The 12,353-nt window shown below is 39.4% G+C and overlaps 1 protein-coding gene across 7 annotated transcripts in view; it reads left to right on the top strand.

The window, feature by feature from the left end:
* Positions 1-12,353, top strand: part of DNM3 (dynamin 3) — a 635,765-nt gene that overhangs the window by 608,294 nt on the left and 15,118 nt on the right. For 2 of the 7 annotated variants that reach the window (XM_061160331.1, XM_061160333.1), the window contains one exon: positions 2,659-6,446. The exons of the other annotated variants lie outside the window; for them this stretch is intronic. In XM_061160331.1, the coding sequence (XP_061016314.1) occupies positions 2,659-2,695 (37 nt within the window). In that variant the 3' untranslated portion in view covers positions 2,696-6,446. Of the gene's footprint in view, positions 1-2,658; positions 6,447-12,353 lie in introns of those variants that run through there. 7 annotated transcript variants of the gene reach the window in all.

A 12,353-nucleotide genomic window follows, 5' to 3' on the forward strand; every position in this document is an offset into this window, starting at 1 on the left:
CTTGAAGACAGCTATTTTGTCTGTTTAGCTATAAGAAGGAACCAGAGCAACTTGGGGATGCCTGTCTTCAGGAATGAAAGTGCATGTCTTTGCCTGCTCGCTTGGCTGCTTCACCTCTTGGTTTCAGATAAGCTGGCTTGCCAATACCCTTCAGAGATACTGCTGAATGCTAAATTGATTTGTGAAGCCAAGTGGAGTTGCCCTTGGTATTTCTGAGCTTGCTCACGGAGGGTAGCCGGCAGGAATCGGCCTCCGGAGCCTGAGCTGGAGAGGGAAACCTCCAAGTTTCAGTCGTCTGCACTTGGGAATTTATAGGACAACAGTTGTGTTACTCAAAATTTTTAGAGTATTCTCAAGTTAGAGCCAGACTTAATTTGATCTGGCCTTGCAAAGAGTCTCAAATGTAAAACAGAAATGAGAGTTCTGAGTAAAAGAGGAAAGTTGGTTGGTTTCTGCTGAGCCTTCGAGTTTCAGCGCCAGCTCTGCGCATTGGGAGGGAAATCCCTGGAGGGGCAGGGGGGTGGTCACCTGAGAGAAAGCAAGAAAGACTCTGTCAGGATCCTTATGCCTATTAAAGTTTAGCTTTAGATGGAGAATTCTGACCACATAAAGTCTGTTTTTAATAAAAGCCAGAGCAGGAATCCTACCAAATGCAAGCCAGAAATGAGGTTTAAGATTTCAAAAAAAGAAAGAGAGAGGAGAGGAAAGAGAGACAGAGATAGAAAGAAAGAAAGAAAAAGCTGAGGGAATTCTTGTGGAAACTTCACCTTGTTCTATTTATTTATGTATTCTCTTTTCCCTCCATTTTCTCTATTAAAATCTAAAAAACTTGAAATGCCATTATCCATCATCTTCAGAAAACCAACCCTTAGCTTTCCAAGAAGGAAATTTAATTTTTTCCCCCAGTCCTTTGCTTTCTTAAGGGCCCTTTCTCCCCTTTTATCTGAAACCAGAAACTCATAATATGACAAGACAGTACAAGGGGTATCCCACCAGCTCCCTGTTGGGCTTTAGTATTACAAAGGCAAAAACTGAACTTTTAGCAGCAAAAGATTCTGCTATTCATTGTGAGCCCATGCATAGTTTTCTTCTAGATAATTCACAATTTAATTAGCAGGTTGTGATCTTCACTTTTAAGAGCATATATTTATTATGACCCTGTTCAGACATAATGAAAGTGCTTACAGTTGTACAGAAACCATGAGTGTTCTGGGTGTGTGTGTATTTTTAAAGTGATTATTATTGTATCTTTCCATTCCAATGTAAAGGATGAGGAAGGAGAGAGGCTGGTGGAGTCATTTTTGGCCCAGGTTTTCTCAGCTGCTCAAGCTGTTCTGGTTTATGTGCATGGAGCCTTTCAGTGAGGGAGCTAGAAATATTGCAAACTACATGCCTGCTTTAATTAATTCCTTCTGAACTAGGGAAGCATTTCTGTACCAAAGAGGCTCACCAACAGGGATGATTCTGCCATTAGAAAGTTGACTGTACACAAATCTGACTTGGGGAACATTTTCTATTGCTAGAAGGTTTGGTGTGTCCCCCTCCTCTCCCACCTCCATCAGCTTCTCTGCAGGGGCTGAAACCCAGTTGGAAAACCCCATTTAGTCCTTGTTTAGCAAGATATTCTTAAACAGACCTCAGTACCTCTTTAGGGGCCCTATTCTCTTACTTGAAGGTCCTAATGTTTGACCAAACACTAACTTTAGGGCTGATATAGCTATTTTCAGTTAGAGCTTCTTAAAATTAGCTAATTGGGAATCACAGCCTTTGACATTAACAGAACAAATTAACTGAATCAGAGTGTGTTTTTCCTGGCAACGGTGACTCTGGCATTATTTTATTCATTTGTCTTCTCCCCTTTCCTTGGACTAAGCTATTTTGCAATGGTCAAAAGGGGATAAGGGTGGGAGGAAGGGTCTCTCTCTATCCAAGGACAAGCAGACTTCACTTACATCATCACCCAGTCTTCTATTTAAAAAAAAAACAAAAAACTCTTTTTAAAAAATAGAAGTCCTTTCTTTTAACCACCCCCTCTCTCCAAGTCTGATGGTGTCTTTTAAAAATGACACAAGTGAATCAGAGGAAAGGGTTAGCTTTTACTCCAGTTCATTCACATGACAGAAACACAGCATGGATATCAAGAGTGCTGCACGGAATGAGTCTCTGGGAAGGTCCATGGTGATATTGGGGTCCCTGCCTTGCGGGGACAGCCCTGGAATGGCATTAAGCTTACCCCAGGGCTTCCTATTTGCACTCCTTCCATGACTTAGTTTCCCTGACTTTACATGGAGCACCTTGAGAGTCTTCTCACAGCCCCACATTCTCAGCAATTCACGGTTCAACTAACCATAGCAAAAGATACATCAGTTCTTTATGTGAAGAGACAGTCCATGCATGCATGTTCTTTTCTTTACAGAGGTAAAAGCCCTTTATTCCCTTTAATCTTGTTTTAAATGGTTGACCTTGATGTCTTCTGTACCGTATCTCTTTTATGCATACATATTTTATGCATTGATTTAGCTGACAGGTAACACAGAATCCTTTTTCCCTAGGGATAAGGCTCCCCTGTTTTATTTTGTTTTTAGCCAATCCCCCAAATTTTGAATAAGAGAAAACCTGTGATTCTTATGAGTGTGTCTTTGCATCCCTAATATCAAGGTTTGGTGCCATGAAGGACGAAGCTGCCGAGCCTTGAAGTCGTGGGCTCAGGGTTCACGGACAGTTAAGCAACTTGTGGGACTAGCCTGTGTCTGACTCCTCAGCAATCATGTTCTGGAAACATCCTGACTTACTCCCTCCTCAACAGCCCTCTAAAAGCATGAGTTCTTTTAGCAGCTGAGTGTCTTTGGACGAATGATGAATTCATCTTGTGATTTCTGATTTCAGCCATGAGCTTTTTATTTTCCTCACCATCTTTCTCCTTTAAAGAACAAAACAGATAAATTTATGATTAGGTGTTCTGATTTATCAGGAACAGTTTTTATATTTAGCAACTGGATTTAAAAGTCAAGCAAGGATTTTTACAAAGTATAATTGCTGAGACTAGAAACAACTTCAAGGCGTTCTTTCTGATTCTTAATATTTGAGGCATATATTGAGGCTACTATGTCACAGAATTTGTTACTGAAACCCCAAATGTAATTAATAACTTGTTGTAGGTTTACCATGAGTTGTCATGACACTTAATATATTTTCATGAACATAGGAATTTGGCCACAAGATGTTCACTAAGGAAAATGTCTTTAATTTTATTTGAGCCTCTCTATTAAATATTTTATCAAAATCATTCAAATACCACAGTGATTCTGGTTGTAACATAATAATTCACTAAAGTGGATCAATGGTTAATGTCAAAGGTTTTCTTTCTTCAAGGTCTTGGTTTCATTCTAGTTCGAGTGGAAGTAAATTAGTCTGGTGGTTTCCTTCTTGGGTCTAGCAAACTTGAATTACTTTACACAAACATCTCCATCCCACCACAGTCCAGACTGACTGGCAGTCTGTTTAGGCCAGGCTCAGGAATGTGGGAGCTTTACAGCTGTGTCAAGGTAGATTTCAGATTTCCTTTAAGTTTTCAGTGTGCTCCTTACCTTACTTTTTCAAACATCTGATATTGCAGGAGGGTACAAGAAAAAGGAAAATAAGAAAGTATCTACATGAGACAGTACAAAAAAGCAGGGCAATAAATATAACAATAGACCATCTACCATCTCAGCCCCATGGTAACTGGCACTGAGTTAACCAAACAACTTCTTCTAGGTCCCTCAACAAATAATAGCAAATAGCTCTGTTATTGTTCTTGTTTGGGGCTCTACATTGCTAAGCTTCAACAATAAAGGGAAAGCCTTTCTGAGTTTCAGGGCAGCCCATCCGCCCCTAGTTTCACCTGATCGAGGAAAACAGCCAGGACCGGAGTCTGGCACAAGAGCCCCTGTCCAGTGAAAACCGCACAGTCAATAGTTATCATTCGTCCTGTAGCCAGTCAGCAGCCAACTGTCACCAGCTGGAATCTGCTGAATGTTCCTACATGCAAGTTGATGTCAGCTGAAAGAAAAGAAAACAATTCTACCCAGTGTAAGCAGACCCACAGTCTTGTAGACTCATGCAAGCTAGTACTTCTGTTTCATCACTGCCCTCTTTTGTCTCCATCACTGTAAGAAAAGAACGGTTTTACGGGGAATGATTTTTCATTTTCAGGCAGTTACGATCAGATGGCATGTTTTTCAATGACTTCAGAGATTCATGGCACAGCATGATCCATGGCTCTTTCACCTCTAAATTTTCTGTAAGCAGCCAGCTCCAAGAATGAGCTTCTGGACGCTTCTTCTTCCCTCTGATTTATCAGTTACAAGGAAAAAATCAGAAGTGAAATTTAGCCTACTAGAGCCCCTTCAGCCAATAAATAGCCAGGAAATTAAACATGAAAATGTAAATGCTGCATTTTTCACTCAGAATATGCATTATATGCCTACCTCCAGTTGTATGAGAGAGGAACTGAAAATTTAACTGAGGGTTTGATGGCTGTTGTCTACTTGTCATAATTTTTTATTACTGCTTAAATAGAATTTTTAAATGCGGGACGTTGAAACCTTGAGCTTACTGTAGCCAACATCTTGTAACCATTGTCTAGGGGAATCTAAACACATATTTACACCCTTTAGTTGCCAAATGAAATCCATCTGGCTTACTTAATGCTATTTCCAAAAGAATATTACACTTTTAGTCTGGCCAGTATTTTTAAATGTAGGAGAGGAGGTGGGGGTAGGGGGGTGTTGGAAAGGCCCTGGGTTTGTTAAGAATCTGCCTGTGTACTGATGCTACATTACCAGTATTTAGATGAAGTTTAAGCTCATGTGGCAACTTTGACCAGAAATAGAATTCCTACAGAGGGCAGTGTCGAAAGCCACAGGCAGGCTCATCATGGCATAATACTTTCTTTTCTTTCTGGCTACTTTTCAGGCATCAGAGCCACACGGTAGGCAAATCCACAAACAACGAGTGCTCTAATTTCTGAAATTATTTTTTAACCATTCCCATAAACACCAGGAACTGTCCACTCCTGTTTTCCAGCCAAAATTATCAGCTCACATGAATTGTAGAAAGAACTCATTCCATCCAAGGACCAGAGGGAAAGATGCTTAATCAAAATGGTAAATGGCAAAATTCTCAGTTGCTCATGGTCAATGACAAGGCCAGGCCATCTTGATTTTAATTGCTCAGACACATGAAGACTTCATAAAGTCAGCGTTTTCCCCCGTTGGGATTAATCACTGAAAAACGAGATAATACTATCCTTGCTGCTGTTATGAAAACCCAACCCAGTAAATGTGTAAGTTAATATAAAATTTAGAAGTAAACTTTATCCTTTTTCTGTTTTTGTTTTGTTTTTGAGAAAGAGAGAATAAGGGAAAGACTAGATAACCACCAACTAGATATATCACCACAAGTGAATCCCCAAGTGTCAATGGCAATTTTGAAACCCAAGAGAAAGGAGACCTCAGATGGCTCTGAATATGATTTGGAAAATAATCTTATTTTACAATCAAATATGCCAGTTGCCTCCACCATGTAAACAGATACCTGTATTAGGGTTCAGATTTTCATAAGCAGCTTTATCTACATTTCAGTATATTTTACATTCATCTAGCATGAGACTTTTTATGATAAAAGGAGATGGGAAAGCCTGTTTTAAAGATATTTTGCAGCCCAGAGAATCTAAAATGGAATTATTCCACTTGGAAATGGATAATTATGGAAGGTATATTCTGTACCATGTGCATTTTTAAACTTTATATTAGGATTGCTTTTGAAGCCAATTTTAAGAGTGAATGCAGTTTTTCCCTCAAATAAATCTCCTCCTAGTCTCGTGCTCAAGTGTTTTCGCCAGAAAGTCTGCACTCTGCTTTGCCTTTTAGACCACCATTCATGGAGTGAAGCTATAAAAATGAGGAAAACGTCTACTTATTTCTAAAAGAACTAGAATTTCTTTTTACTTCTTAACAGTATTGGAAAGTATTTTAATAACTAAAATAATAAAACTTCATGTGAGGCCAATGCTACCTTAATTATTGCCTCTTGGGGTGGAAAATTAAGGAAACATTAGTAAATGTGTTAACTAGAGAAACCACTGCAGTAATTTCCCTCCACGTAACTGGGTCTAAAGTCACAATAAATCCATGCTGTACATATCCTTTGAAAGAAAGAAAAGTTACAGTTTCAGCTGTAATAGGAGTAGTATCCGAACTCTCAGGACTGAAATTAATGGACCATAAAAATCCCTGCAATTCATCAGTGGACTTTGATTAACCTACTTAAATGCTCTCCAGTTCAGTTTAGGGATCTATAATGAGGGTTGTTGATATGATTGCTTGATTTGTTTTAATATTTCAAACACTCTAAACTACCCCATTACCATCTTAATACTCCAAAACTAATAAGAATTTGGAAATTCATTTTGAAGCACCGTATCTTTGAATAAACATGTTGAAATCACGTTTCTCGCTTTTGCTTAAAACTTCGGTGTGTGATTGATGACATCTTGTAGATTTCCCTCTTTTTTTACTATACTCGCCTCCTTCAACCCAGGACCCTTTCCATTTGATATACAGTGTTTATTCAGTCTTGTGACTGAACAGCACATGGGGCATTCATACCAATAACCATTGTTACTGTGTTGTTCCCTTCCCTGTAGAGCAAGAAGTCTCAGCAAAATATTCTTGAGGGTCAGAGGGAATCTTTGCAACTTACAAATACTTTCCCAGTCTCTGTAGACTGTTCAGGATTCTGTCAATATGTTGTTATTTTTATCATTAAAGTTAACTTTTACATTTTTGTCTGTGGATTTCATACCACTTATTAAAGTGCATTTTGAGATACAAAAATATGGAGCTAGAGTAAGTAAGGTAGTGCTGATCACTGTCTCCAGTCCGGAAAGCAATGTTAAAGCAAAAAGGCAAGGTTTTAGGACTTTTTTTTGTCTTTACTGCATTCTCATTGCATTCCTGCTTTGTACTCCCGTCCTTCTCATCCCCTTTGTCTCTAAGTTAGGCCCTACACCCAGTTATATAGGGCAGTCTTCCGTTGGTTACTTCTGTCGGACACCTGCCTTCTAACTGTGTTTGGCAGGCCTGCTGGATGAGGTAATAATCAGAAGAAAATGTTCTGGTTTTTTGGCCCCATCCACGTACAAGATTATTCAAAACAGTTTGCTGTGAGTGAGAACAAAGATGCTTTGAGATCCTTTAGTCTAACATTCTGTGGGGATGTGGAGGAACAAAACTGTAAATTTTTTTGATCCCTTCTAGAAGAGTGGAAATATAAATTACATCTGCCTTTGCCCATCCTCTCAGTGATGGTTACAGACAGATATATGTAGAGATGAGAGCCTCTCGTTTGTAAACATTCTAGCTTTACTCTCTCCAGCCGTCTTCTTGAGCACAGCTCCCATGGTCATTACAGCAGTGTTTTCCTAAAAGCATATTTTGTGAACTATTTCTCCAAGATGATGGCAGTTTTTTGTAAGACAGATGCCTAAAAGACATATGGTTTTCATAGATTTTTCCGTCTAGACTAGCTTTATTTAGTGACTTTTGGCCTGAATTGGTCTAGTTAAAGTTTCTGTAGGAGCTTGTATAAAATTTTTAAATGTGGGCATACCATTAAGGTGTAAAACAAAAAGTTTGACTTCTTATTGGCAAACGATTAGAAGGGATTGGTTGAAAATTTCCTTCAGGTTAAGTAATTGTGATCATACTGTGCACCCACTCGTCCATCCCTCTCCCACAACACTGTCCAGAATGGAAAGGCTTACCCCCAAAATCCGGTAACTGTTAAATTCATATACTTCTCACTGTTTTCCTGAGTAAATTCTTTGTATTCCAGTTGATGTGTGTGAGTGTGTTAGAAAGCTGTAATTCTTTCTGCAGACTCTTTACATGGCCCAGGGGACCTATGATTCCTTGCCCTTTTAGCACCAGTTTTTACAAACACAGCATTTCTCTCATTTTTAAAAAAAAGCGTCCAACAAGCCGCAAAGTAAAGGAGAAGAACATTCAGGAGTTTTTGTAGTGCCTTCAAACACCGATGAAGATTTCATTTTAAAATGGCAGTTTTTGAGCCAGCGTCAGAAGACTCATTTAGAAGCAATATGATACTTCAAGAAAAAAAGAATAATTTCTACACTTGCCCAGAAATCAACTTTTTGCACCCTGACACCACAGATCCGTGCCCAGTTTAACTGCATCAGAACACGGAGAATTGTGGAAGGGGGAAAATGTGGGCCATTCTGTCTTCGCACTGAGCATTTAATTGGACTCAGTCACATATTTGTTCACTGACATGGCAGCTTGCAAAGCACACCACCTCTCTGTTTTTATGTTTGCTTTCAGTATTTTTGTTTTTCAAGCTTGAACTCTAAGGCATGTTAGAGCTCCTCCTGCTGGAATTTTTTTTAATCACTGGGATTCTAATTAGTCAACGGTACCTCGTCTCCATTTTTTCCTCTCGGACTGATACATGACCAGAAAAATACCATGTGGTGCACTTAAAACTGGCTTTTTAATTCACTAGATGTCACAAGTCAGGCAGAAATGAAACCTTGGTATAACATAAATCTTCTTTAAATCTTCAGATTCCTCATGCTCCGTTTCTGTTGTTGTTGTTGTTACAAAAATAAGAGGAATTGGAAAGTTAAACTTTTGCATCTATATTTCTATGTAGACATTTACCCCCTTTGAGGTCAGGCCCTAAGTCAGATACTCATGCCCAGAAGGTTCTTGCTGTCTGTCAGAAAGGAGAAAAGGTCTTCCCCACCTTTCCAATGCAGAAGTGAATTTTACAGTTTCATAGAGAGATCCAGTGTTGCCTTTTTTCCTCCCCATCCTTGTTTCTTTGCATTTCTTCTCCCTGACTTGAGATGACAAAGCAGTGTGCATCTCAGAAGTGAAAGTTCGCCTCTCCCAGTAGCTGGTCCTTAGCACCTCCTTCCCAACCTCTCCTCCTTCCCCCAAATGTCTGAATTGGCCAACCCCCTCCCCGGGTGCCTGGTGTGGGAGTGAGGGGAAGGGCAGGGAGAAGAGGACAGAAGGCGGTGAAGAGGGTTAGGAATAGCTTTGCCCCAGCTACCATCAGTGGGACTAGGTTTCTCCATACATGCATGTAAGTTCTTAGATCTCTTTGGGGATTTCTTGAAAGAGAGAGAGAGGTAGCGAGGGAGACAGAAGGAAGGGAAAGAAGAGGAGAAAGAGACAGAGAGAAAAAAATCCTCAGAGGGGACACTGCCTAACTTCATTCAATAACCATGTGCGTGTGAATCTCTTTAAAAACCACCTCCTTTCTCTCTGTAGTTTTCTCATCGCTATATTCCTCTGACCTTCTGTTACTTTGCATACCTTTTAGTCTTTTTCTCTACCCAACTACTCTGTTGTCAGTGATATATAGTATAGAAACTAAACTATAAAAATTCCAGAAGTAATGTTTTTTAGGAATCGTATTTTAAAACAAAAAACCCTCAAAAACTTTGTTTTGTGAATTAGGACTTGGATTAAAACAAGTAGTTTTGTCACTTGTGATAAAAAATGAGACATTTGATTTCTCAAGCTGACAGTACTTTTTCTAGCTTTTTTACCCCTTTCATACATACTATCTCCTGGAATGCTGATACCCTCAACTTTTTCTGTTTTCTTCAAGCCCTTTTAACGCCCCAGCATCTTTCCATCTCCAGTCTAAGACTCCAGGTGTCCCTGCAACACTTGAGGCATAATCCTGTCGTTGCACTTATCCAACTGTGGACACTGTTTACTTGTCTCTCTTCCCAGCTCAACTGGAAATTCCTGGGCAGTGACTGTCTTTATTTCTGTACCCCTAACACTTTATACAGTACCTAGCTCATAAACAGGGCTTATTGAGTGAATGAAAGAAAACAAAATGAGTTGATATACAATGTTTAATCAAAGTTTATTTTTAGAATTAGCCCAATATTTAGTGTATTTTAAGAAATGATTTAAACGCACACTTTCTCTCTTGTTCTTGTGCTATTCCTTCTGTGCTAAAACTTTGCCTGGCTAATTCTTTTTACAAGTCATAAACTGAGCAGAGTTCATGTAGGCATATCATCCCTTAATTTGCCTTTTTGCTGCAACCACAGAGGTGGGTTTATCTGTACCATCCTTATGGGTAGAACCCGAGTCAGACGTTTAAAATACAGTGGAAGAAGTGTGGCAAGGTGGATTATATGACCAGTTATCTCAGAGACTAGTTTATACAGTATATTATATGTTTGCATCTTCAAATAAAAATTACAGACTGTTTTTCCCCTTATGTTCTTATTTCAAAGTTCATCAGTTGATTCATACTTTCCCAATGACATACATTTAAAAATCATGGGTTCATTTTCACAAGGGGAAGAAATGCTGGCTCTAAAATGTAGCAAGAGTCATATTAGAGAATTTCTCTTGAATCCTTTAAATGTACTCCAACTTCTCTGTTGTTTCCAACATCTACTGTAAACTATTCTTGGACAGTACTGGCTCATTCTGTACCAAAGCTAAAAGGGCCAAAAATATGCTGGATAGCATCCTATAGCGTTTTTGACAATTACAAAATGTTATCTTCCATGTGGACAAAATCATGACTTCATAGCATTTTTCTGAATTTTGCCTTGGACTTTTTAGATATGCAAAACCCTAATAAATATTCAGATTAAGAAGTAAAGCACAATGCTGTGCTGAAATTTAAAAATACTGTGTCCCACAGTCTGTTCTCTTAGAGCAGACCTTAGCAAGAGGAAGTCCTGGGTTATAGTTAGCTGCCTTTCCATTTCACCTGGAGGTGTACTCCTGTCTGATTTACTCCTGGGCATGTTCACTTATGTCCTTGAATTCCTGCTTGAGACACTGCCCCCTACAGGTGCTGTGAAAGGCTGCAAGCAGGATAAGGAGTAATCTCAGGTCATGGGAAGTTTATAATGTTGTTCAGATGATAAACTATGTATACATGCCTTAAACTTTGAAAAATGATGCAAGGATTAAGTTATTCAAGAGGGTCATGGAGAAGTAAGGCATTTCAGTTCCTGGGAAGGAGATACTATGGGCACCCCCCATTTAGCTGACTCGGAGCCATCAGAGCCATTTTTGCCTGAAGCCGCTTGGGAACCGAGCGCAGCAGAGTCCATTGTGTGAGGCACGCGTCATGATTTTAGAAAATTCAGAAGCAGTTTTTGCTTTTGTTCTCTAAGAAATTCATCCTATGTAGCCCTCAAAAACGGAGAAGGCAATGGCACCCCACTCCAGTACTCCTGCCTGGAAAATCCCATGGACGGTGGAGCCTGGTAGGCTGCAGTCCTTGGGGTCGCGAAGAGTCGGACACGACTGAGCTACTTCACTTTCACTTTTCACTTTCATGCATTGGAGAAGGAAATGGCAACCCACTCCAGTGTTCTTGCCTGGAGAATCCCAGGGACGGGGGAACCTGGTGGGCTGCCATCTATGGGGTCGCACAGAGTCCGACATGACTGAAGCGACTTAGCAGCAGCAGTAGCAGCCCTCAAAAAGCAGAGATACTTTACTTCTTGTGCTTAGGTAGACAAAACCCTTCTTTTTTATCTTTTCATCAATAAGGTCAAATGACCCTAAATGCAACTACGTGTAAATTAAATTTTGAAACAGTTATATTTTAAAGCTTTACCTATATCTAATAAGTAGAATTTATGGTATAAATTGCATACCCTTTTTATGCAAATAACTGTCCTCGTAGGCAAATATAATTCCCCTAAAAGTATCAGTCTTTGGTTTTTTGAGGGTTTTTTAATTTTTTTAAACTTGGGTCCACCTAACTAAATAGGCTGGGCTTCAGTCGTACATTTTTCAAAGATGAGAATTTGGAATGCATGGTTAGATGTGCTCAGTGTCTGCACCCACTGTCACGCTCATGAGCAAGCTTCTTTAAACAAGTAGTCATTCTTCTGGTGATGGCTAACAAAAAAACTACTGTAGTATAACATCTCAGTCTTTACAAAATAAACCTAAAACCTATTTGACCCATGCTTGAATCTGATTTCCAAAGGTATCAAAGAATTTCTACAACCATTTCTTCATCTTTCTTAAGATATTTTTTCCCAGCACTTTCTCTTTTTCACTCTTTTATCTGGCAAGTGAAATGAATTGCTAAGAAAGCAAGGACAAAATCATTTATTATGTCTTCAGACAGTTTTCAAAGCACGGGACCAGCAGCATTAGCATAATCTGGGAACTTACTAGAAATGTCTCACCCCTATAGGAAGTCTGTGTGGGACCTAGAAACCTCTGTTTTAGCAAATCCTCCAGGGAGTTCTGATGTACAGTCTAGTTTCAGAGACACAC

This window comes from Dama dama, chromosome 14 (genome assembly GCF_033118175.1).
Source record: "Dama dama isolate Ldn47 chromosome 14, ASM3311817v1, whole genome shotgun sequence".
NCBI classification, from domain to species: Eukaryota; Metazoa; Chordata; class Mammalia; order Artiodactyla; family Cervidae; genus Dama; species Dama dama.